This window comes from Dermochelys coriacea, chromosome 3 (assembly GCF_009764565.3).
Source record: "Dermochelys coriacea isolate rDerCor1 chromosome 3, rDerCor1.pri.v4, whole genome shotgun sequence".
Lineage (NCBI taxonomy): Eukaryota > Metazoa > Chordata > Testudines > Dermochelyidae > Dermochelys > Dermochelys coriacea.
In genome coordinates this window covers 91081911-91109360 of record NC_050070.1, presented here as the reverse complement: position 1 = coordinate 91109360, position 27450 = coordinate 91081911, and the positions used below count along the sequence as shown (strand labels likewise).

Sequence of the window (27450 nt, the reverse complement as noted above, 5' to 3'; positions counted from 1 at the left end):
TACAGTTACAAAGGTCGGTGTCCTTTATTTACACATGTATGTAAACAACAGAAAGTAAACAATACCACGGCAATGTGGTGTAGCAAATAGGCTGCTGCAGTTTTACTTCAGGACTTGAAGTGTTTTATACATTTCACAGAAATTGAAGGGACAGGAACATGGGAAGGCTACATAATTACACTGACTTTTCCGCACACGAGAAACACACACCCCCATCCACCCCCCTTAGTTTAGTTCAGCACCAGCAGAAGGTCATTGCACCATTCCAGTCCATAGCACGTGCACAGTGAAACAAGCACAGGAAAACTAGTAAGAGCTTGTTTTAGGACCAGGTATGGCATGTTCTTTAATAAAATAATAGTAATAATACTTTGTACTTTTACTGCACCTTCCATCCAAGGATCTCAAAGCGCTTTACAAACAATTAATTTAGCCTCACTACAGCTCCCTGAGGCTGGTCAATATCATTTCCATTTTATGAATGGGGAAACTAAAGATCCTGAGAAGCTAAGTGATTTGCCCAAGGCCAAACATCTGTTAACAGAACTGCGAGCTACTTACTGGTTCTCAGCTCTGTGCCTTCAATACAAGATTGTTCTTCCTCCCATCAAGAGTAGGGCTTCTTGACATTTTACAATACGCTTCTGAGTATGAAACAAGGCCCCAGTGTTGCAGGGAGAACTGCAATGGAAAGCCTCTGCATCCACCACGGCACCAGGCACCAAAACAGCCCCGGGCACAAGGGCTGGATGAAGACAAAGGGGGCCACCCGGGGGCAGGGCTCGGGCCGAGCTGGAACGGGTTGGAGAGGGAGGGTGTTTGGCATGAGGGAGGCTGAGTCAGCTCAAGCCTGGGCCGGGGCTTAGAGTGAGAGGATGGTGGGTGCCGACTGTGAGGTGACTCAGAGAGAACCTGCCCTGTTAATTTCAGGCAGGCTCCAGGTGGGTGAAGGGTCCCAATGCACAATGTATTGCAAGTATAGTGCCCAAACAAGAATCCAGAATGACCTTCCCAGCAAAAAAAAACAAAACAAAAACAAAACAAAACAAAAACAAAAAACCCCCACAACCTATCTGAAAACAACTTTGCTGATGTGATCTCCAACAATTTTAAATGCCATAGCAAACCACATACACATTGCACTGTCTGGTCTGCAAATACTTCAGACAAAAGGGACAAAACTCTAAACTTAAAAGATGACATTACAGTGATCACCACAACAAAAAACACTCTGCTTGAACTAAGACTGGTTTAGATCTTTTCCACTTGTCTTTTAGATAAACAATAACATGGACAGACTCATCTTACATCCTAACATCAAATTAAATCCAAGCATGTAAAGACTGCTACTAAAAAAGTAGCTAAGTTTGCTTTGAGCATCACCAGGAATTGCTCATAAACCCTCTTGTGCACACTTATGCTTCAAGTAGTTTTATTTCTTTCACTCTTCAAGAATAAAACTATAAAAATGCCTTATTTCCAGCTACCATGGGAAAGGAAATGAACCACCACAGCCATAGGAGAATACAGTTTAAGACGGCTAACATAATAGAAGATAAAATAAAGTTCAGATGAGCATAAGATTTTTTGTACAGGAACTTCTGCAAGAGCTGTTTTCCCTACCACTTAAATACATAGAACAAAACTGATGAAAAAAACTCAGTTATGTTTCTTAAATAAAAACTATGTACAAATTGCACATATTACAAATCAGTTACAGAAAGAGTCTTCACTGATAATTTTCCCTTGCTATAGTCAGTGATTATCAGTGTACTCTGGTCTTCAAGTGTCAACATAACAGAACTGCAATATTATATACACAGGCTGAGTTTGTCTTCTAGCTGCTGGAGTGGAATCCTTTTAAAACTATAATACATGCATTCCAGTAGCTATATAGTAACATTGTTCACTTGAGCAGCAAATCTCTCAAATCAGCAAGTCACAAGAGTGCTGTCATTGCTGTCTGGTTTACTGATTTTAGACAGTCTCTGGGCGTTGAATAACCCTCATTCACTAGTGAATTAGTTTGCGGTTTCTGATAGTCAGTACTCACCGAGGTCAAAACACTGTTAACTTTAGGTTTATCATAGTTTGTTAGACTCTGTGGTGTTTGATAGTCCCCATTCCTGACATCGGTCCTACCCGAATTACTGAAACTGCCAGCAGAAAGGGAATGTTTATGAGCAGAAGAAATTACAGGTACATTGTAGTCATTCTCAGAGGGAAAAGTGTTGTCTCTTCCTAGATGCCTCTCTATAATAGGGGTGGCATATTCAGGCTCCTGGTTGGTCAAGGGCAGTGCATATTCATGACGGCTAGCTCTGTGCGGGCAGTGATAGTGGTTCTCGATCTCTGAACTACCTTTCTTCTCCTCATCCTCTGTGTCCATTGGTCTGAATGTGGATCCTTTTCTTGTTACCATCCCAGTTCCGATCATGAGAGGCTGTTGATAATCTAGAAAGAAGCATTAAAAACTCAAAAATATATAGACAGCGTATTGGTTTGTTTGATTTCACCATATATAATGTAATAGAAGCAGAGTTTAAAAACGTTAAGAGACCCAGCTACTATATCAATAGGAAATCTCATTCGGAATGTAAGAAAACTCCGTTCTTGGCAACCTCCTTCATTCAGTGAAGGAATCATTATTTGTCAGAGGTAGTTATGGTTCTAGAGAGAGGATAAAAGTTCAGTGTCAGCAGGATATGGGCTTCTTGATAAGTCTGGCAAGGGAACTTGCATCAAGTTGATAGGAATTCTTTTCACACGTGAGAAGTTCTCTGCGATGCCTACAGGATGGTTAACCTCCTCCCCCGCCCCCAGTTCCTGCATTACTAAAACGGAATCTTAGGCCAATCAAATGGCAAGTGGAAGGAGAAAGCTGAACGGGACAACAACCAAGGAAGGTAGGTGTTGGAATCCAATGGGTCAAGGGAAGTGTGTAATGTGTGATGTCAGCTTGAAGCTGGAGGCGAGGGAAGAGTGGGAACAGCAAGGAAGGAGATTACTGGACAGGTCACCTAGATCTGGGAGGATAGCAGGAAGAGGATCAGAACCAGCAAATGACCCATGGAGGAGCCAGAGATAAGATCAGAGGATCTGCAGTGTCAACAGGGGTGTTTGCAACTCCAATCCAAGAAAGCCCCTGCTAAAGGATTACCTTGGTGAAAATTTCTTAAAAACCAAAAAAACAAAAATCAATAAGAGAAAATTGAAACATTTTCACTAGCCTGAAACTAAGAGACTAAAATCTGTCCTCTTCTCTTTGCAGATGAACTGACCTGCACAGCTCTGTTACACAGCACTGATAGAGACTGCCACTTTTGGTGTGATCCTTAAGAAGTTCAATTCAGTTTTTGTTTTGGCTTTGCACTTCATTTCCGACATGAACTGAATTCAGCCCTACATCTCCCATTGAAATTCTCTGGCACTTCTTGTTTTGCATTTCAAACTACACTGTAAACTCTTTGGGACAGTGAAGGTCTTGTCTTTATCTGTACAGTGCTGAGACTATTGGTGTACTAAATAAATAACAAATAATTCTCTGATGCCACTCCCAGCTTTAGTTCCATGGAACTCCTAATAGGATTTGATAAAGTATCCTGATCCATTTTGGGATTTCTTTAGGAACTAGTAAACTAGACAATTTGACAGTGAAGAATTATATCAGGGATTTTAAAAAAAAACGTATTTCTAAGGTGAATGCCCTCCACAACCTGTGCCTTCAGCACACATTCCTGGGATTAACTCACTTTTTTCAGATTTACCATTTGCTTTTAATGCCAGTATACATAAAATACCAAATCTCAAACATTGCCTTTTATAAATCCCCAGAATTTAGAAATTTTCTCCCCATGGCATGAGTGCTTGGAACCTTCTATAAAGCATTGGCCATTAGGCAAAAAGCATGGATTCGTGCAGGGTATCTCTTCACATAACCACATGTACAAGTAATATTTACTCACCCTCTCATATAATATACTTTTTATAGACCATCGTAACATTATTTATTCAGAAGGATCCTGTTACAGCTAGCACCAGTACATCCATGGTAGTGTCATATGGAATTCAAATTAAACCCTAGTCACAGTTTATTTTATTTGGTCTTCACTGCATTTCTCTGACAACTGATATCAAAGGCAAGCTGGAATTTTGGGATGCTGGGGATAGCAAATTAGTCTTGCAGGGAAGATCCATGCAGTGCTGACTGATCCCATAAAATGGTTGGGCTCACTAACCTTTCTAGACAGAGAAAACATAGCCAGGGACAAGAGGTGCTTAGAGAAGGAATGAAGAATCCTTTTGGGATGCAAACAGGGACTGATGGCTGGAATTTGCTCTGTCCAAACAATGAGTTGCAGCTAAGCTAACACAGCAGATTAATACATCATTGTTTTACTTAACTACATTGACTTCAGGGGGCCTGGCTTCCACAGTGGTTCAGGCACGAAGTGACATGAACAGAGGTCTCAATAAGATCTCTAGTTGGGCATTAGGCCACAGATCAAACTATTGGAGAAACTGACTCTTTGTTCAGGTCACTCAACTTTTTTGAAGAAATAAGACATTAAATACAAACAGGACTAAAGAAACAGAAAATCCCAATCAGCAATGGCAATCTAGTCTATTCTAGTCAGGTTTTTGTATTGCGTCTATCACTTAAATTATAACGGTTTCACATGGAGAAAACAAATCTCTCTCTACATTATGGAGGGACGTTTTAATTTCAAAACTAAAAAGAGAGAGAGAGAGAGAGAGAGAGAGAGAGAGAGAGAGAGAGAGAGAGAGAGAGTTGAGAGATCTTCTGTACATTTTTCCAATATAGACTCCCATTTCACTAGTTCAATGCACAAGGGTAGGCACATTAATTCTTGGATCCTGCCTCACATGCTTACTCTTGATGCAGCCAGAGTTTTGCTCAGATAGTTTTGCCTGCCCCTCTCCCCATTATATACTATACATCCAGAAGAAGGTGAATCCATCTCAAATAATGTAACTGTTACCTGCCATGTCACTTGTGACTAGATCCAGCTTTTGTGGAGTCTCCTTTTCATTATTATAGCTGATGGTAAATTCTGTTGATTGATGTCTGACAAAGGGCTTCTTGATCTGTTTCCAACAACCTAGAAGAAATAAATGAACGCAGAAAACATTAAAGGCTTGTCCAAATGAACACTTAGTTCACGGGAAGCTGGGGTGTAAATCTACCCTGCACAAGCCTGCCGTGCATTAAGTGTCCGTGTGGACCTTGCTGCTGTGCACTAACCAGTACACTTTGAATTACACTGCTTTGAAACAGGAGTAAATTAAAGTGCACTAGGGAAATTTTAGTGCATGGCAGCAGGGTCCACCTGAACATTTAAGGCAAGTCTACACTTCAGTAAAACACCTGCAGCCGACTGAGGTCTGGGCATCGGAATTATGAACTTGCAGTGTAGATATTCAGGCTTAGGCTGGAGACTGGGCTCTCGGACCCTCCCCCCTCACGGAATAAGTATTATCCTTTGGCACCTGTTGAGAGAGGAGTATTCTGTGTTGATCTGTTTCAAGATTACTTCAGAGACAAGTGGAGGGGAAGTTAATATCCTTTGCTTTCTTATGTTTCAGATGGATGTTTCACCATCTAATTGGCAGAGGAGCAGGGTGCTCCACTAGAGGAACTAAATAGCAGTTGAACTCAGATTTCCTACCCTAAATGAAACCCGCCCTAGACAGCCTAATCAACTGAGACACAAAAGATGTCACTTCAAAAGGATGTTTGCAGACATCTTCCAAAAGCAAAATCCCCCCAGCCAATATTCTCTTCAAATATGATGAATGAAGCACAATTCAGTATTATTGGGCTTTTTTTTTTTAGGAATTAGGGAGAGGGTCAGCAGAGGAAGCCACATTAAAACCATGTCTTGGCCTCCTTAGGGAGAGGCTAACCTCTGTGCTGCAGAAGAGGGAAAAGAAAGGGGCAATTTGCTGGAGGGTAGGTGTTTTTTTCCAGTGGGAACACTCTCAAAGTTTGTGACCCAAAGTCTCTCTTTCACTTGCTAATTGCATATCTGTTGTGGAAGCTACATAACTGTATTGCTATGGCTGCTGTTTTCAGGTGGCATTAGTAGTGGTATCATTTTCCCTAATCCCTTTGTGATACTGTGAATTAAAACGAAAGGAAAATGATGCAACTGATGTTCAATTGTTTGATCCTTCCCATCAACCCATAGAAAGGAGAGAGCATGATTCTCCACTAACCTGTGTGTTGTGCATCAGATGAGCCATAAGCACCTTCTTTTGCCTCTCTCCTGTAAGGCAGGAATATGTTGTAAGGTTTTGTCCCTCACAGCACTTCACCTTCATGCCTTATTGTCAGTGGAGTGAACCATCGTGTTTACCAGGTGAGGAAAATCATCCCCCATTAGTTTCTGGGTAACAGCACTTATTACAGTAGGGGACATGAATGCTGAATCTTGTTACAATTTCCATCCCACCATCAACCTCATCCTAGACCAATCCACACAAGCGGTCCATTTCCTGGACACTACTGGGCTAATAAGCGATGGTCACATAAACACCATCCTATAACGGAAACCTACTGATCGCTATACTTACCTACATGCCTCCAGCTTCCATCCAGGACACACCACACGATCCATTGTCTACAGCCAAGCTCTAAGATACAACCGCATTTGCTCTAATCCCTCAGACAGAGACAAACACCTACAAGATCTCTATCAAGCATTCTTAAAAGTAGAATACCCACCAGCTGAAGTGAAAAAACAGATTGACAGAGCCAGAAGAGTACCCAGAAGTCACCTACTACAAGACAGGCCCAACAAAGAAAATAACATACCACCACTAGCTGTCACCTTCAACCCCCAACTAAAACTTCTCCACCGCATCGTCAAAGATTAAAACCTATCCTGAAAAATGATCCCTCACTCTCACAGATCTTGGGAGACAGACCAGTCCTCGCTTACAGACAGCCCCCCAACCTGAAGCAAATTCTCACCAGCAACCACACACCACACAACAAAAACACTAAGACAGGAACCTATCCTTGCAACAAAGCCCGATGCCAACTCTGTCCACATATTTATTCAAGTGACACCATCACAGGACCTAATCACATTAGTCACGCCATCGTTCATCTGTACATCTACCAATGTGATATATGCCATCATGTGCCAGCAATGCCCCTCTGCATGTACATTGGCCAAACTGGATAGTCTCTATGCAAAAGAATAAATGGACACAAATCTGACATCAGGAATCATAACGTTCAAAAACCGGTAGGAGAACACTTCAACCTCTCTGGCTACTCAGTAAAAGATTTAAGGGTGGCAATTCTGCAACAGAAAAGCTTCAAAAGCAGACTCCAAGGAGAAACTGCTGAGCTTGAATTAATATGAAAACTAGATACCATTAACTTAGGCTTGAATAGAGACTGGGTGTGGCTGGGTCATAACACATTTTTAATCTGTTTCCTTAAGTATCCTCACACCTTCTTGTCAACTGTCTAAATGGGCCATCTCGATTATCACTACAAAAGATTTTTTCTCCTGCTGATAATAACTCATCTTAACTAATTAGCCTCTCACAGTTTGTATGGTAACTTCCAACTTATCTGTATATGTATATCTATATATGTTCCATTCTATGCATCCGATGAAGTGGGCTGTAGCCCACAAAAGTTTATGCTCTAATAAATTTGTTAGTTAGTCTCCAATGTGCCACAAGTACTCCTGTTCTTTTTGCGGATACAGACTAAACACGGCTGCTACTCTGAAACTTGTTACATTTGTTTCCCCCCAGCTGTTTGAGCTGGGAAACGGCACTGGAAAATGGTGATCTCTTAGCAGGTCATTTGGTTTGTTCATGTCCCTGTATGCCAGCTCGGATGTTATCTTCCTGGTTGTGTTAGGATTGCTATCCTGAATTCTTTGCACAGTTGTTAGAAACCCTAGATTTGGTACTGGACTCTGAGGAGATGCAAACCCTTTTCATAGGGAGGTGATGTCAAAGGGAACTTTGTCCTTACCCCCAAACTTCATCTGCTGACATTTGTATCCACTGGGCAGAGCTCAAATTAATGGAAGACCTGGGGGAGTCTACGCGAGTGAAATTTACCTTTTTCCAGCCCTCTCAATGTGTGTGACAGCTGCTGAGCTTTACTTCCCAACATATGTTTTATGCACCCCCTTACATGGCAGCTCTGAATTTGACCCACTGAGTCAAAGCTGGTCTAATTCACATATCAAGGAACCAGCAGAGATGAATGTAGCAACACCACCAATAAGGGGGGGATAAGACAACAATTAAAATAGCTTCCACTCTACTTTCTTTTGGTTCCTAGGTGTGCAAGTTACACCAGCCTAGACTCCGTTATTAGTCAGTAAATGGGGGTAGGTAGGTTTGAGCAGATTAACCAATTACATCAGAATCTGAGCTAGCGTAAAGGGTGCTATTTTACATCACCTCTGTATTTGGCTAGTCTACACTGGCAACGTTAAAGCGCTACCACAGTAGCGCTTTAACATGGCTTGTGTGGTCGCAGCAGATCGCTGGGAGAGAGCTCTTCCAGCACACTAAAAAACCCACCTCCACGAGGGGCACGGGCTCTCAGCACTGTCTACACTGGCACTTTACAGCGCTGAAACTTGCTGGGCTCAAGGGCGTGGTTTTTCACAGCCCTGAGCAAGAAAGTTGCAGCACTGTAAAGTGCCAGTGTAGACAAGTCCTTAGCTTCACAGGGCCGCCTATGGCATGGGGCCCCGGGCAATTGCCTTGCTTGCTTCCCATTAACGCTGGCCCTGGCTTTTGTATACCTGCAGAAAAACAGTTGTGGCACAGCTGAGCCATGGAATTTTTATAGCATGTTGAGGGGGGCTCAGAAAGCAAAAGATTGAGAACCCCCGAGCTATACCATTGCAGCTGTTTTAATTTAGATGATGAAAAATAAAATCTCTTACTTTCGTATGGCTGCACAGATACAAATCCCAGAGAGCAGGAACAGACACAGTCCAGCTAGGACCGGGACAACTATAGCTGTAAGTTTTAACCCTGCAGGGAAAAAAAATATAACAAAGGTAACACAGGCACAGGTTTCCAGAGCTAGATACGTTTTGTTTTAAGAAAAATACCCTGAAAATGAATAGATGATAAAAATCTTGATTCGAGAGTGCATGAGAAAGTGAAGGCACAATACTGCAGGAGGCGGTGAGCCAAATTTAGATTTGATGTAAATACGTGCAGCTGTATTGATCCCGAAGGAGCTAAACCCATTTTCTCTAGGTCTCTGTGTTGCTCAATATCTGTATACATCCTTCCAAAAGTAAATTCTTTCTTATGATAGTCTAGGCTGGTAGAACCACCTATTAAGGTTGCCCCTGACACTCCCATTATAAAGACCTTATTTTCAATTGCTAGTAACTTTGTGGGGGAAAGGGGACCGATACAAGATGAACTCAGGGAGGGAGAGCAGGACTGGGAACCAGTCTTAGGGGGAGGGGAGAGAAACAGACTGAAAGAAGAGCCTGGAGGGGTAGACTAGAACTGACTGGGCAAGGAGACAGGGATGAGAAACCTGTAAAGTGTGACTGGAGCTGGGTAGGCAAAGAGAACAGGACTGTGACAAGGAGCCAGAGGTGGGGAAAAGACAGGTCAGGGAAAGGTTGAAGAAGAGTCCCGAGTCTCTCCATCCTCTGCTATCATTAAATATCTTTGAAATCCACTGGCAAATGCTTGTCTGAGCCCATTGGTATCAGTTACTTCTGTTAGAGTCAAACACCTGAAGAACATCTGGAAGAAAAGTTCTTTGTTAAAAAGAAAAAATCAACATTACTGTCCCTTCAAAGGTCTGAGCAAGATATATCAATCAATTTTTCTGAGTCCATCAAAGGAGACAAAATAGGGATGGTAAGTCCTGATATATAGAAGGTTTAAAAACAAATTAAGGATTTCAAGTTCTCTTTATCCTTCATAAAGAAGCAAAGAGGACTCTCCTCATCCTCACATTTGAATATAACCATTAAAGAACACTGATCAGATGGGAACAGTTGGATCTGGCAAAGTGTAGATGCCTGGTAGAACAGGAAGTACACGTCTCAAAAAGATGGCACATTTTAGAGAGACAGTACTGTTCTAGTGTTACCTAAGCTAGTGTCTTCCGACGGGATGGGTTCTGTGATGGTTCTGTCTTCTTTTCCAACTGCTACACCTGTGCTTTGACTTGGTCTTTGCCACATTGGGTGAGTAAATGAGTTGTTAGCTGCAAAAGGAAAAGGGAAAACAACTGAGCTGTCGTGGGTTTTGGGATTCCATTGCTCCACTGGCTCCGGAAAGTATTGCTTACTACTTACCTTGCGTTATTCGACAACCAATCATCTCCACCTTCAATGCTATTCTTTGGTGCCAGGTCTGTGGAATGATGCGCACGTATCGGGCCACTATAGGAGGGATAAAATTATTGCGTACTAGGTCCCCATAATTAGAGTTGCCTTGGAATACCTGTAACGTAAAGCACATAAACTCTTTAATTGCTCTGTTTTCAGGGTGAGTTTGTTAAAAATACAGAACATCCTACATTTAAAGAGGGACCCTTGTCAACCTAAAACTCATTCAAAAATATCTTAAACTGTGTTGCAACTTTAAGACTATTAGAAGTAAATTTTAAAAGAAATTTACTTTACAGTTTTTGCTAAAGTTCACATTTTGCGCTTAATTCAGCTTGGACAAAGAAATAAGACTTGTCATTTTCATTTTCTGATCAGCATTGTGCTAATGCATGCTACTGTGTTTGAATTAACAATACCTCCTGCATCAAAAGCAAAACAAAACTTTTTATTGAAATCAAATCATGAAAAATGTTTTGTAAACTACTTCTTTTCTTCAGCAAAATCTAAATGAGTGACCAAAAAGAAGTTACTCACCTTGTGCAGTAATGATGGTTCTTCAAGATGTGTGTCCCGCTATGGGTGATCCACTGTAGATGTATCTGCATCCCTGAACTGATGATTGGAGAACTTTGGTAGCAGTGCCTGTTCGGCCCACACATGTGCTGTCTCTCCTCGTGCTGTGCCATGAGGCTAGCCAGCACATGTTGGCTAACTGTCCTCAGTTTCTTCGCTGCCGCAGAGTCAATGAGAACTCAGAAAGAGAGGGGAGAAGGACGGGTAGTGGAACACCCATAGGGGGACACATCTCGAAGAACCATCGTTACTGCACAAGGTGAGTAACTTCTTCTTCGAGTAGTGTCCCCATGGGTGCTCCACTCTAAGTGACTGAGCAGTGCCCCACATGGAGGCCTGGGACTTCGGAGTCAGGTTTGTCACAGATAACAGTACTGTGGAGCCAAAGATGGCATCAGAGGTAGAGACCCTTGTGATTGCATAATGTTCTGCAAAGGTGCTGGCTGAGGCCCATGTTGCTGCTCTGTAGATCTCTGAGATGGGGACATTCCTGAGGAAGGCGACAGATGAGGAGATTGATCTCGTGGACTGTATACAGATCGAGTCCAGAGGGGTCATGTTATGAATTTGGTAGCACTGTCTGATTCAATTCAAGACCCAAATGGAAAGTCTTTGGGCTGATATCGCTGAGCCCTTACACCTTTCCGCCATAGAGAGGAACAGTCTAGGGGACTTCCTGAAGGCCTTTGTCCTATTGAGGTAGGATGCAAGGGCTCTCCTAAGAACAATATGGAGCATGGCCTCCCTATTGTCTCGGTGAAGCTTGGAGTAGAAGGAGGGAAGGGGAATAGACTGATTCATGTGAAACAAAGAGGTAACTTTAGAGATGAACTTTGGATGCGGCCTAAGTGTAACCTTGTCAGGGAAAAACACTGTACAGGGGATACGCCATCAGAGCAGCTATTTCCCCTATTCTTCTAGCCAAGGTAACTGCAATCAGAAAAGCTGTTTTCATCGACTGGTATACTAGTGAACAGGAAGCCATAGGTTCGAAGGGGGAGCCTGGTCAGTCCTTTCAGCACTAGGTTTAGGTCCTGAGGGGATAGGAAGTCAAGGTTGAGGGAAGAGGTTTGTTATTCCCTGTCAAGGTTCCTTCCCCACTCTGAACTCTAGGGTACAGATGTGGGGACCTGCATGAAAGACCCCCTAAGCTTATTCTTACCAGCTTAGGTTAAAAACTTCCCCAAGGGACAAACTTTGCCTTGTCCTTGAACCCTATGCTGCCACCACCAAACGTGTTAAACAAAGAACAGGGAAAGAGACCACTTGGAGAAGTGTCTTTCCCCCAAAATATCCCCCCAAGCCCTACACCCCCTTTCCTGGGGAAGGCTTGATAAAAATCCTCACCAATTTGCATAGGTGAACACAGACCCAAACCCTTGGATCTTAAGAACAATGAAAAAGCAATCAGGATCTTAAAAGAAGAATTTTAATTAAAGAAAAAGTAAAAGATTCATCTCTGTAAAATCAGGATGGTAAATACCTTACAGGGTAATCAGATTCAAAACAGAGAATCCCTTTAGGCAAAACCTTAAGTTACAAAACGACACACGAACAGGAATATACATTCCATTCAGCACAGCTTATTTACCAGCCATTTAAACAAAAGGAAATCTAAAGCATTTCCAGCTAGATTACTTACTAACAAGTTCTAATACTCCATTCCTGTTCTATTCCCAGCAAAAGCCTCACACAGACAGACAGACAGACCCTTTGTTCCAGCCCCTCCAGCTTTAAAAGTAACTTGTCTCCTCATTGGTCATTTTGGTCAGGTGCCAGTGAGGTTATCTTAGCTTCTTAACCCTTTACAGGTGAAAGAGTTTTGCCTCTGGCCAGGAGGGATTTTATAGTTCTGTATATAGAACGGTGGTTACCCTTTATATTTATGACATTCCCTTAAGGAGCCTTTTAATGATCAGGTGCGATAGTACTGAGCACCTCTCTATGGGCTGGTGAAATACCGTAATAGTTGCTAGGTGGACCCTGAGAGAGCTCAGGGATAACCCCTATTTTTTCAGGGTCAGGGCATATTCCAGAATATGTGGAAGAGTTGCTGACACCAGGGAGATTTGTTGAGACATGCACCAAATCTGGAACCTGAACCATTTCTGCTGGTAAGTGCATTGTGTGGAGGACTTTCTGCTGTGCAGTAGAACCTCCTGTGCTTCCTTTGAGCAGAAGCTCTCTAGGTGCTGTGACCATGTAGGAGCCATGCTTTGAGACAGAGGATCCCAAGGATGGAATGTGTGGAACACCTTGAGAGAGATGGTGCGAAGTGGCCAGAACGGAGATCAGTGGGTACATCATGAGCTGCATCAGGTAAGAGTACCAGGTCTGTCGCGGCCACGTGGGAGCAATCAAAATTATATAAGCTCCGTCCCCTCTTTATCTTTAGCAGACCCTTCAGCAGAAGAGGAAATGAAGGGAAGGGGAAAAGAAGGCCCTTATCCCACTGCGGAAGGAGAGTATCGCCCTGAGTGTGCTGATCTCTCCAGTGCCAGATGGCCCAGTGCCACTGGTGGTACTGTCAGCTTGCATACTGGGATGTTTGCCGTTCTCTCTCTGTGCCCAAGAGTCAATGCCTGTGCCCAAAGAGTCTGTGGGCCTATCAACAGTACCAGACAACGATGGTTGCCATGAGGCATGGGTGTTAGATGATCTCGGTGCTGGCGGCGCAAAGGACAACAAATGGGATGGTGATCACTTTCAGCTATTCCTGGGCTCATTCAGGGGACTTCCTGCTCTCTTTTTCAACTTGTGAGAGGCATCCCTGGACCGTTTCTTCGACCCACTATCCTTCAAAGTCGAAGGTTGAGGGGAAGACTCACATCTACTGGAGGGCTGGGGTCAGAGAGCCGCCTCCATAAAGATGATTCTCTTGAAGGATGTATGTCAGCCCTCATGAAGGCAGCGAGTGCACTGGGAGAGCTTATGCATGACTGGGATCACGTCACTGCAAGTGTGACGTTTGAAGCCCGAGAGCTGGGCATGACCCCACCAGCCTTGGAGAAGGGTAACTCAAAAATAAAGTCTTTTCTTTCTTCTTTTAGGCACAGCCAAATAGTCAGAAGAAAGCTAAAAGATTTCTAAAAGTTAAAGATTTTCAAATGAAAAGGTAAGTTAATGATCTGCTAATGGACAGCTAAAGGTTCTGTCCCTAGCCAGGGGCAGTTGAGAAGGAACTGAGGATGGTTAGCCAGCACTCACTGGCTAGTCTCATGGCGCAGCAGGAGGAGAGAGAGCGTGTGCATGGGCCCAAGAGACACTGCTACCGAAGTTCTCCAATCAGCAGCACAAGGGTGAGCACACGTAGAGTGGAGGACCCATAGGGACACTACTCGAAGAAGAACTGTTTGATTATATTCTCTTCATTGTATTTACAAAATCTGCCTGATCAGCAACCTATTCTACAAGTGGACCTTTTTATTAGTTTGTTTAAATGAAAAGTGTATAAACCTGAAGCCCTGGCTGAATTAATTCTATTTAAGATCATGTATAACAGCTTCTTATGAGATTTTTTTAAATGACAGAGTAACGTAGAACCAGTTAGAAGTTTACCCTAAGGAAACTTTGATTCATGTGGAATTTAAAAACAATCAAGTCAATTTTTAAAAACTTTTAAGAATTATCATTGTGAAATAGTGCAAACCCGCAAACTTTAAATATCTAGTTTCCATAGCTCAGAGCCGTTACTGTATCCATTTTTCACTGCAGGCAAAAAAACTGAGGTTGTAGGATATTAAAAATCCTGAGGAAATCCACATTGTGCAACTGAAATTTCTCTCCAAACGATTTAAACAAGGATATGTGGAAGTAATAAGAACCCATTTTCTCGATTCAGAATTTTAGGATCTATAAAGACCCCTCTACAGCAAGATTTTGGATATAATGAGAACTGATGCTCAGTTAGGGCCTGATGCTGCAACATGCTGAGCTCCCACATGTTCCATTGAAAATGATGAGAGTACACTCAGGAGCAGGCTCTTGGGATTTGTTCAGAGTAGACCAACAAGAAAATTCAAGGTAGTTACACCAGTGCGACCCTCTAATGTAGGCCTTGTTTACATGAGAAATCTGCACTGCTTTCATTTGAGTTTTTAATCGATTTAACTTAAACTTGTGCAAACTCCTGCGTGGACATTTATTTTCCCTTCAGAGCATGTATTTTGGTTTTGTATACACCGATTCCTTGATCTATCCAAAAAGTGGCCACACAGACTTTTTGTACCAGTTTATCTATATTAGTTTGAAATAACACCTTTGCTTAACCTGGGGTAACTTTTTTGTGTAGATAAGCCCACAGACATACTGCACCAGTAAATTACATTGATGCAGTTACACTGATGAAGACTGATTAATCTTTCATGACAGTGAAAATCTTTCTTTCAACATCAAAGCATCTTAGAGAATTCTCTCTTTTGCATTCCCATCCCCCCTTCACCTCCTTTTACCTTTTCTTCATTGCTTAGGATTCCTTTGTAAGTTCTCCATTTTGAGTTGTTATTTTTATAGTTCATAATAAAGGTCTTTACATAAAAGTTAAACTTCAGTATAGTGGATCCTGTAGTCCTAATCCCTTGTAACAAAAGAAAAAACATATTTTGTTAGCTTTTTTCTTTTTCTTTTCTTTTTTTTTTTTTTTATAAAAAGGAACATTTTCATACACAACTCAAAAAGGAAGTGGGTTAAAAATAAAGGTACAGGTCTGTCTAAAAGAACTATTCATTCACCTCTCAAACTAAGTTTGGAGTTCAAAAAAAGCCAACAGGCTGGGGGAAGAAAATGAGTTTTATACTGTGAATTTCATGGCTTCTGTTGTGGACCCCTGACCTGATCTTGGAGAGTCTATAGTTTTGGGTAAAATATAATCCATCTGCTAAGCATGTTTATTGAAGTAATAATGGAAGTTATTGAAGCTGCACCATTAAGGAGGAAGAGAACCAAACATATGTAGTAAAAATAGGCTTGGCAATAGTTTTAAGCATTAAGGACTTAGAATGACACCTAATAGAAATTGGCAGTTGGCATAAGTTAGCATGAGTATTATGTGCTTGACCAAAGTTATGAAATAATACATGCTTGACCTAAGATTATAAAATCTAGCAATATATATCTTTTAATAGTTTAGCAGTGCATCATGTAACAAACAAACCACAACTGAACAATTTTATTGCTAAAGTCTTAGGGGCTTTTTGCAATAAAAGCTAACCACATTAACAAAACTACTAGGAAAGGGACTTGGAAAACTAGTAGGAAAGTGTGAATTGGGAATGCTTTGTTCCAGGTGAGCCTTGAGAGGGCCTGACTGTTATAAAAAGCTAGTCAGCTGTGAACCAGCGGAGCGGCAAACAGCAGAGAGGCTAACAGAGGGAGTTTGCCTGGGAGAGTCCACTGAGGCTTGCATCTTGCTGGCTTCTCTGAGTAATTACTACAACTCCTGAGGAAGCTCGTAGAAGGAAGGTAATATGGATGGGGAGTGTTCAGATATTGTGACCTGCACTGGATGTGCCATGTTTGTCTTTCTTCCACAGGACAGAAGCGACTTTGTCTGTACAAAGTGCAAGCTGGTCTCCATATTGGAAGAGAAGGTTCAAGGTTTGGAGAAACAAGTATTGACCCTGCGTTGCACAGAGAAACTGAAGACTTCCTGGACAGACGTCAGGATATGGTTCTACGGACACAACATTCTAAGATTCAGAGCAGGCAGCGCAGTGGGGACAGAAGGACGGTGAAGAAATTTGGCAGCTTGTGACCTCCAGAAGAAGAAAGGGGAATGTCCATGTACCAGTAACGCAGATATAGGTAAGCAACCATTTTCATGTTCTCTCCACAGGTACTAATGCGGAGAGTGGACTAGATGATACATCTGAGAGAAGGGAATAGAAGGAAACTCTGGTGATTGGAAGACATGAGATGCACTGTCCTAGGGATGGGGGATCCACAACCACCGCTCGCAAGAGAAGGAGGCGGGTGAAGGTGGTCAGGGACTCTCTCCTCGGGGGACTGAGTCATCTATCTGCCGACCAGGAAAACCAAGAATTCTGCTGCTTGCCAAGAGCTAGGATTCACGATGTGACGGAGAGACTGCCGAGACTCATCAAGCCATCGGATCGCTACCCCTTCCTGCTTCTCCACATGGGCACCAATGATACTGCCAAGAATTACCTTGAGAGGATCACTGCAGACTACATGGCTCTGGGAAGAAGGATAAAGGAGTTTGAGGAGCAAGAGGTGTTCTCGTCCATCCTCCCTGTGGAAGGAAAAAGCCCGTGTATAGACCATCGAATCGTGGAAGTCAATGAATGGCTACGCAGGTGGTGTCAGAGAGAAGGCTTTGGAATCTTTGACCATGGGATGGTGTTCCAAGATGGAGAAGTGCTAGGCAGAGACGGGCTCCACCTAACGAAGAGAGGGAAGAGCATCTTCGCAAGCAGGCTGGCTAACCTAGTGAGGAGGGCTTTAAACTAGGCTCATCGGGGGAAGGAGACCAAAGCCCTGAGGTAAGTGGGGAAGTAGGATACCGGGAGGAAGCACGAGCATGAGAGGGGAGGGCTCCTGCCTCATACTGAGAAAGAGGGACGATCAGCGAGTTATCTCAAGTGCCTACACACAAATGCAAGAAGCCTAGAAAACAAGCAGGGAGAACTGGAAGTCCTGGCACAGTCAAGGAATTATGATGTGATTGGAACAACAGAGACTTGGTGTGATAACTCACATGACTGGAGTACTGTCATGGATGGATATAAACTGTTCAGGAAGGACAGGCAGGGCACAAAAGGTGGGGGAGTTGCATTGTATGTAAGAGAGCAGTATGACTGCTCAGAGCTCCGGTATGAAACAGCAGAAAAACTTGAGAGTCTCTGAATTAAGTTTAGAAGTGTGAGCAACAAGGGTGATGTCATGGTGGGAGTCTGCTATAGACTACCGGACCAGGGGGGTGGATGAGGTGGATGAGGCTTTCTTCCGGCAACTAACAGAAGTTACTAGATCACAGGCCCTGGTTCTGATGGGAGACTTCAATCACCCCGCTATCTGCTGGGAGAGCAATAGAGCGGTGCACAGACAATCCAGGAAGTTTTTGGAAAGTGTAGGGGACAATTTCCTGGTGCAAGTGCTGGAGGAACCAACTAGGGGCTCTTCTTGATCTGCTGCTCACAAACCGTGAAGAATTAGTAGGGGAAGCAAAAGTGGATGGGAATATGGGAGGCAGTGACCATGAGATGGTCAAGTTCAGGATCCTGACACAAGGAAGAAAGGAGAGCAGCAGAATACGGACCCTGGACTTCAGAAAAGCAGACTTTGACACCGTCACGGAACTGATGGGCAGGATCCCCTGGGAGAACAACATGAGGGGGAAAGGAGTCCAGGAGAGCTGGCTGTATTTTAAAGAATCTTTATTGAGGTTATAGGGATAAACCATCCCGATGTGAAGAAAGAATAGTGAATATGGCAAGTGACAAGCTTGGCTTAACAGTGAAATCCTTGCTGATCTTAAACACAAAAAAGAAGCTTACAAGAAGTGGAAGATTGGACAAATGACCAGGGAAGAGTATAAAAATATTGCTCGGGCTTGCAGGAGTGAAATAAGGAAGGCCAAATCACACCTGGAGTTGCAGCTAGCAAGAGATGTTAAGAGTAACAAGAAGGGTTTCTTCAGTATGTTAGAAGAAGAAGTAGAAGAAGAAGAAGAAAGTCAAGGAAAGTGTGGGCCCCTTACTGAATGAGGGAGGCAACCTAGTGACAGAGGATATGGAAAAAGCTAATGTACTCAATGCTTTTTTTGCCTCTGTCTTCACGAACAAGGTCAGCTCCCAGCCTACTGCACTGGGCAGCACAGCATGGGGAGGAGGTGACCAGCCCTCTGTGGAGAAAGAAGTGGTTCAGGACTATTTAGAAAAACTGGATGAGCACAAGTCCATGGGGCCGGATGTGCTGCATCTGAGAGTGCTAAAAGAGTTGGCGGATGTGATTGCAGAGCCATTGGCCATTATCTCTGAAAACTCATGGCAACCGGGGGAGGTCCCAGACGACTGGAAAAAGGCTAATGTAGTTCCATTTTTAAAAAAAGGGAAGGAGGAGGATCTGGGGAACTACAGGCCAGTCAGCCTCACCTCAGTCCCTGGAAAAATCACGAAGCAGGTCCTCAAGAAATCAATTCTGAAGCACTTAGAGGAGAGGAAAGTGATCAGGAACAGTCAGCATGGATTCACTAAGGGCAAGTCATGCCCGACTAATCTAATTGCCTTCTATGACGAGATAACTGGCTCTGTGGATGAGGGGAAAGTAGTGGACGTGTTATTCCTTGACTTTAGCAAAGCTTTTGACACAGTCTCCCACAGTATTCTTGCCAGCAAGTTAAAGAAGTATGAACTGGATGAATGGACTATAAGGTGGATAGAAAGATGGCTAGATTGTCAGGCTCAACGGGTAGTGATCAATGGCTCCATGTCTAGTTGGCAGCCAGTATCAAGTGGAGTGCCCCAAGGGTCGGTCCTCGGGCTGGTTTTATTCAATATCTTCATTAATGATCTGGAGGATGGCGTGGATTGCACTCTCAGCAAGTTTGCAGATGACACTAAACTGGGAAGAGAGGTAGATACGCTGGAGGGTAGGGATAGGATACAGAGGGACCTAGACAAATTAGAGGATTGAGCCAAAAGAAATCTGATGAGGTCAGCAAGGACATGTGCAGAGTCCTGCACTTAGGACGGAAGAATCCCATGGACTGCTACAGACTAGGGACCGAATGGCTAGGCAGCAGTTCTGCAGAAAAGGACCTAGGGGTTACAGTGGACGAGAAGCTGGATACGAGTCAACAGCGTGCCCTTGTTGCCAAGAAGGCCAATGGCATTTTGGACTGTATAAATAGGGGCATTGCCAGCAGATCGAGGGATGTGATTGTTTCCCTCTATTCAACATTGGTGAGGCCTCATCTGGAGTACTGTGTCCAGTTTTGGGCCCCAAACTACAAGAAGGATGTGAAAAAATTGGAAAACGTCCAGCGGAAGGCAACAAAAATGATTAGGGGACTGGTACACATGACTTATGAGGAATGGTTGAGGGAACCAGGATTGTTTAGTTTGCGGAAGAGAAGAATGAGGGGGGATTTGATAGCTGCTTTCAACTACTTGAAAGGGGGTTCCAAAGAAGATGGATCTAGACTGTTCTCAGTGGTACCAGATGACAGAACAAGGAGTAATGGTCTCAAGTTGCAGCAGGGGAGATTTAGGTTGGATATTAGGAAAGAAATTTTTTTACTAGGAGGGTGGTGAAGCACTGGAATGCATTACCTAGGGAGGTGCGGAATCTCCTTCCTTTGAAGTTTTTAAGGTCAGGCGTGACAAAGCCCTGGCTGGGATACTTTAGTTGGGGATTGGTCCCACTTTGAGCAGTGAGTTGGACTAGATGACCACCTTAGGTCCCTTCCAACCCTGATATTCTATGACTGACATGAATGATTGGGTTAACTGTCAGAAATGTAATTATGGTCAACCAGAATACCACATATGAACACTCAAAACCATAAAATTGGTCTCCTGGAATACCAAATAAAAATAGGGGTCTGAGACTTGATCAGATATGGTCCCAGATGTATGTGGATGGAATGAAAACAGTCGCAGAAAGGGTTGTCAAACCCATCTCTAGTTGGGACACTGGGATAATGGCATGGGCAGTCAGGCAGGAAGCCTGGCCCAGCAACTTCCTCTTGTAGTGTGCTCCACTGTTTCTTATATCTTTCGTTCTAATGGTCTACATAAGATTGCAAGTATGCAGAATGTAAGATTGTAAGTATCGCACTTTACTGTACTTAATCTTATCCTCTACTTATGTGTATTGATTTTTCTCTGGTTTCAATAATATCTGTATTAACTAAAGCGTAACGTTTCTGTGTATGCTTCACCTTCTTAATTAACTCTAAGTAACCACCTAAATAAAGAACTTGTTTTTTTGTGAAAGGTGTACTTTAAACCTTAGATTAATCCCAGGCTCCACGGTCAACCAATCAGTGTTGTTACATGCAAAGTGTATTTATAAAGAACTCCATCACCAATGCAGGAAGAGATTTCACAAGACAGATTTAAATTATATGGTTAGGTAACTTTCAAGATGCTCTTTATGTAAATACATGTCATGGAATTTTAAAAGATTACTGACCCCAAAATGGCAATGGATCTCACAGATTATGGTCCATCATGAGAGTCTTTATTCATTTACAAGTGACAGTAATTTAAATTTGTTATGCAAGGAGCTCGCATTAGGAGCACCTTTTATGTGAACATACCATTGTTTCAGTGACCAGGCTTAGATATTCATTTATTGATACAGGGAGTGCATCATAAATAGACCCTAAAGAGCCATTTACAGATTGATCAGGACACAACAGCCAAGCTCTATTGTTGACTGTGTGAATACATTGTAGAATATCTACAACATAATGTTTATAGATAATTGATACGACAGAAGGCATATAAGACAGCTCAGCCCAAACCGGTGTTCCTGTATTCCCAAAACATGCATAACAATGGGAATTTTGGACATATGAAGAATGCAGGGTCCAGCTTTAAATCCTTACATTACAAGCACTGGAACAGTTACTGAGAAGATGCCCAATAACTGTACTTTCTTAAATATATATAAACACTACAATTTAGTTTACTATAAACATTTATTGTGTTTAGTAACCAAAGTAGCAGAAGCATGGTATGCTGACATCATGTTATTTCCAGTCATTAATGTTTACTTAAAATACATTGAAGAGAAAGTTACTCACCTTGTGCAATACATAGGTTCTTTGAGATGTGTGTCCCTGTGGGTGCTCCACTTTATGAGCGCAGGACCACCTAATCAGAGATTTATGGTAGCAGTGTCCAGTTGGGTCGCACATACATGGTTCCCATCTCATGCTGCTTCAGGCAGTTAACTACGGCTGTGTGACCAACACCCCTCTGTTCCTTTTCTACTGCAGAGCCTAACAATAATTCCAAAGTAGAGGGGAGGAGGGAGAGTAATGGAGCACCCACAGGACACACATCGTGAAGAACCTCAGTTACTGCACCAAGTGGGTAACTTTCTCTTCTTCGAGTGCTGTCCCTGTGGATGCTCCATTTTAGGTGACTTCAGAGCAGTACCCTCTGTTAGGAGGAGGGGGCTTCAGAGATGAAGTCATAGCAGATGAGAATACAGAGAGACTGAACAGGACATTGGAGGTTCTAAAGCATAATGTTGAGTAAATGTATGGGTTGAGGCCCAGGTTGCAGACTTACAGATTTCTGCAATGGGAACATTGTTACTGAGGTGAAATGATGAGGTAATCTTGGGCAAAAACTTAGGATGTGACCTCAAAGAAACTTTACCTTTGAAAAAGACTGTGGTATGGAGGGTCTGCCATGAGTGTGCCCAATTCTCCCACCCATCTGGCAGATGTAATCACCACGAGGAACACTACTTTCATAGAAAGATGCAACAAAGAGCGTGTTGCCATGGGTTCAAATCGAGGGCCAGTGAGAACTCAAAAGACTAATATGAGGTAGGTTTTCTCACTTCAGGGTAGAAATTGCTGAGGCCTCTGAGGAACCTTTTGGTGAGTAGGTGGGCGAATATGGATAGTTTGTCTACTTTGTTGTGAAATGCTGTGATAGTGGAGAATGCACTCTAATTGAACTCATGGAAAGGCGCAATTTTTTAAGTTGTAATAAGGGTCCTGTATTAAGGGTAAAGAAACCGAGATGCCTGAAATTCATTTTTGTTGGCACCAGGCCTCGAATCGTTTCCATTTATGCAGATAGGTTGTGCGGGTGATTGTTCCGCGACTATGTAATAAAATATTTTGTACTTCATTGGAACATGTTATTTCACATCCCTTGAGCCATGGAGTAGCCACGCTCTGAGATGGAGTCATTGGGGATCCAGATGAAGAATGTGACCTGTGTCCTGAGATAGGAGACGTGGCAGAAGCGGAAGCATCCGTGGTGGACATATGGATAGTTTGAGTAGGTAAGGATATCAAGTTTGGTGAGGCCACATGGGGGGCTATTAGAATTACCCTGGAGTTGTCCTGCCTTATCTTGTGGATAAGAAGTGGTGTGTGTGTGTGGGAAACACATATAGGAGAGGAGTGTTCCACTTCACAAAGAAGGCATTGCCCAGAGAATGGTGACCAAGCACCACCCTGGAGCAGAACTGTGGGCATTTGGTGTTTTGTGCAGTTGTGAACAGGTCTATCGTCAGGAATTCCCAATGCTTTAAGATGTTACGGACTATGCGTGTCTCTTATTCCCACTTGTGGTTCTGGGAGAAATTCCTGCTTAATTTAGCTGCCATGGTGTTCTGGCAACCAAGTAGGTATTGTGCTGTAACATGGATATTGTGTCTGCTGCACCATTGCCAGAGTATCATGGCTTCTACACAGAAGGAGTGTGATTGTGTGGTTCCTCTTGTCTGTTTCTATAAAACATGCAACCCACACTGTCTGTGAGGATCTGTATTATCTTGCCTTCGATGATCAGTAAGAAGTTGGAGCAAATGTTACGAATGGCTCTTAGTTCTAGGAGATTTATGTGCAGAAGAGTTTCCGGTGGGGACCAGCGGCCCTGGATAGAATGAGGGTGTAGATGCATTCCCCAACCCAGAAGTGAAGCATCCGTCGCGATGGTCATCATTGTGGGAGTTTGTGTGAAAGGCACTCCTACACAGATGTTGTCCGGTTAAGTCCACCAGAGAAGGGACTCCTTTACCTTGTTTGGTACCATGAGGCGCTTGTTTATATTGTGCCTGTGTGGGACAAACTGAGCGGAACCAGGCTTGAAGGCACCACATATAGAGTCTGACAATGTATGTCGTGGAGGCCATGTGGCCTAGTAGTTATAGGCATACTCTGGCAGTGACTTGTGGGCCGATTTGTACTGTAGACATCAGTTTGGTCAAGGTGAAGAATTGCTGTTGTAGTAGAGAGACAGTTGCCTCAAGAGAACCGAGGGAGGCTCCAGTGAACTCTGTTGCACTGGTGTCAATGTGAACTTTTGTGCATTTATTTGGAGGCCTAACCTTGTAAAGAGCATGAGCGTCTCTTCTGTGGCATCTATCGCCACTTGTTGTATTAGTGCTTTGACCAGGCAATCGTCTAACTATGGGAATGTCATAATTCCTTTTCTGCGTAGATGTGCAGGCACAACAGCAAGGACCTTCAAAAAAACTTGAGGGGAAGTGGAGAGGCCAAAAAGGAGGACCTTGTATTGAAAATGATCTGGGCCTATTATGAATGAAGAAACCGCCAATGTGAGGAATGGGTGGTTATATGAAAATACGCATCCTGAAGGCCAAGGGCCAAGAACAAGTCCTCTCTTTCTAACACTGGAATTATAGTGGCTAGCTTGATCATCTTGAAATGTTGGGTTTTCACAAACTTGTTGAGAATTCAGATACCAAGAATGGGTCTTTATCCCTGTTTTTTTCTGCGTCAGAAAACAACATGAATAGAAGCCCTTCCCTCTGTATTTTGGTGATAACAGTTCTATTGCGCTTAGATGTACAAGGCAATAGATGTTTTTGAGAGGGAATCCCTGAAGAGAGATGGGGAGGAAGGGAGTATCCGACCTTGATTATCTCCAATACCCATCTATTGTGATGGACTGTCAGACTGAGTAGTAAGGGATAAGATGATCAGAGATGTTTGGAGATGGGAGTCAGTTCCAGTGCTGAAAGACGTGGCATTTTCAGGCCCTCAACCAACATATCAAACTTGTTGTCTGTAGGATGGTTAGTGGGACATGGCAGCTTGTGGTGGAGGCTGTTGTCTGCTTGAGGGCCTCTGTTTATGGCCCTGAGGTTCATATTGCCTCTTGGGCTGGGTAGATTGGAACTGTTGTGGGTTATAATATTGGCTCTGTCTTTTCTTGTTCCTAAGGTTATAAATACCCAGAGATTTCAGAGTTGACCGTGAGTCTTTGACAGTATTTAAACACTCATCAGTTTTGGCTACAAAGAGTTTGGGACCATTGAACGGAAGATGTTCAACTGTCGATTGAACCTCTCTGAGAAAGCCAGAGAGATGTAACCAAGAAGCTCTCCTCATGACAATTGCAGTAGCTCTAGTCCATGCTGCCGTGTCTGAGGAGTTGAGATCAGCCTGTAAAGTTATCCTGGCAATCAGTTGTCCCTCAGAGGTGAGGGATCTAAATAGTTCCTTTTTCTCTTCTGGGAGAAAAATCAATAAAGTCTGCTAATTTTACTTAATTTGTGTGCTTGTATTTTGCAAGATAGAGAGTTACCGAAGAATAAGCCTTGCGGCCGAAGAGATCAAGCCTCTTCCAGTCCTTGTCGTAGGGTGTATTTTTGAGGAACTGTTGTCTACCCTGATTGTTAACTGCATTTACAACCAAGGAATTCAGTGTGGGATGGGAAAAGAGGAATTCTGTGCCCTTTGATGGCACGTAATATTTTTTGTCAGACGTCTTACAAGTTGGTGGAATTGTTGCAGGGGTCTGCCAGATTTGCCTAACCAGTTCCATGATGGCATCATTCATGGGTAGGGCAACTTTAGAGGAGGTAGACATTGGCAGAATGTCAAAAAGCTTGTGTTGCGCTTCCTGAACTTCTTCTAGAGAGATGTCCAAGGAGCTGGCAATCCTCCTATAGAGGTCTTGAAATTGTTTAAAGTCGTCCCTGGCATTGGGATGGGGGGCACAATGGTGTCATCAGAAGAAGAGGAAGAAGAAAAGTGAAGGGTAGGTTCAATGTCCTGGTTCCAGTCCAAGGGTTCATCCCGTTCTGCTGGAATGTCCTCAGGGGTCTGAGATGGTCCCGCTACCGACAGCACAGGTGATGGATGCGTGCTTTCCCTGGGAGATTTGTGGTGGTAAGTGGGATGTGCCATCCATGGTGTCCAATACAGCCACTGTGGTGGAGGGTGGCATGGGTGCCATCCCCGGGATTCTTGTGTGGAGTGTGGAGGCATGACCTGCCATATTGCAGATAAGAGTGGTGGGAATAAATCTCTCCATCATTGACATCATCCTCGTCGCTCAAAAGAGGGGGAGCTGCATGAGGTGGAGTGGAAGGGTGATTTGGTACTGAGTGAGTCAGGGTAATGTCAGTGCTGAGAATAGGCAATTCAGGCATTGAGGAGACTTCTAAATCCTTTTGTATAAGAACTGACTCAGTACCGATGGTGGCATCTACTACTTAGAAGTAGAGCCTCTGTCAGAGGCTGCCATAGGGGACTTTTGTCCCAGGGGAGTCCTGGCTTCTGGCTGGATGCTGGCCTGAGGGATTTCTCCTTTAGGAGCAGCTTTAGCTACAAGTCCCTGGCTTTCCTGGTCCTGGTTGTTAGGTTATGGCAGTGCGGACTCTTTTGAAGAACATGTCTCTCCAAGGCAGTGGACACACCGAGCATGCCTGTCTGACACTGGAATTGATAGCCTACAGGTGAGGCAACATTTAAAGCCCGGAGAACTGGGCATGCCCTTGAGGGGAGAGTTTCACCCTCTCCTGAGGGGAGAACTGGGAATAAGGGTTCAACAAAAACCTACTTCTAATCAGGAAAAACAAATTAGGATTTTTTTATTTTTTTTTTTTTAAATAAATGCATCCAAAGAAATGAAAAAGGGTTGACAATCTATACTAAAACTAGAACTAACTTGGGTATACTATTCTAGCTAAGATCTGAGGTGCAGCTGAATGCTCTGACTCACAGCCAAAGGTGGTAGAGAAGGAACTGAGGGAGGGTTGGTTGCACAGTGCTAGTGAACCACCTGAAGCAGTGCGAGATGGGGACCGCGCATGTGAGACCCAACCGGGCACTGCTACCATAAATTTCTGATTAAAAGCGCAGGGATGCACAAACACCTAAAATGGAGCATCCACGGGGACATCACTCAAAGAAGAACTTATGCCTCAGGCTTGGGAACCAGCCATGTTATTCAGTAGGTAACTTACCCGTTATTCTCTTTTTCTCTCCCAAGTCTATTTCCAACCACTCCCGGTGGCTGCTATGGTTGGAAGCCCATGAAATCCCTTGGACTTGAAGCCAGGCCTTGTCAGGAGACCACTGAATACTTTCCCCAATTTCACTGGTCTCTTCCCAAGAGGACGATGCTGTAATATGGCTGTTGGGGATGAATCCATCTTCCAGACTCAAGGATTTATTGCAACCTAGAAGGAATTCAGATACAGAGAGAGATGGAAGAGACAACTTGCATTTTCCCAGCATATCCCACCAAGGCCACCCACAACAGCCAGCTCATATAATTCTCCTCCCTGCTGTTTCTCCCTCCTGTGCTGCCATCTGTTAGGCATAATGTTGCAGCAGGCAATCCAGTATCAGATTACTATGTTCCCTCTCCTTCACCCAGTCTCAGTCCCACCTCCCTCAGAATGAAAGTGGAACTCCATTCATGTACCAGCACCATAGATATAATATTATCACATCATGGCAGATTCTTCTCAACCATATGCATGTGTGTTCTTCCTGGCTTTTTCTTTTCCCCAATCACAAGCT

The 27450-nt window shown here is 43.5% G+C and overlaps 1 protein-coding gene across 2 annotated transcripts in view; it reads right to left on the bottom strand.

Annotated features, from left to right (window-relative positions):
• Positions 1 to 27450, bottom strand: part of DCBLD1 (discoidin, CUB and LCCL domain containing 1) — a 102090-nt gene continuing 74640 nt past the window's right edge. For both annotated transcript variants that reach the window (XM_038395775.2, XM_043510873.1), the window contains exons 8-15: positions 26889 to 27104; positions 15407 to 15531; positions 10347 to 10494; positions 10139 to 10255; positions 8958 to 9048; positions 6241 to 6290; positions 5004 to 5123; positions 1 to 2454 (exon numbers count right to left, since the gene is read on the bottom strand). In XM_038395775.2, the coding sequence (XP_038251703.2) occupies positions 1940 to 2454; positions 5004 to 5123; positions 6241 to 6290; positions 8958 to 9048; positions 10139 to 10255; positions 10347 to 10494; positions 15407 to 15531; positions 26889 to 27104 (1382 nt within the window). In that variant the 3' untranslated portion in view covers positions 1 to 1939. The remainder of the gene's footprint in view (positions 2455 to 5003; positions 5124 to 6240; positions 6291 to 8957; positions 9049 to 10138; positions 10256 to 10346; positions 10495 to 15406; positions 15532 to 26888; positions 27105 to 27450) is intronic.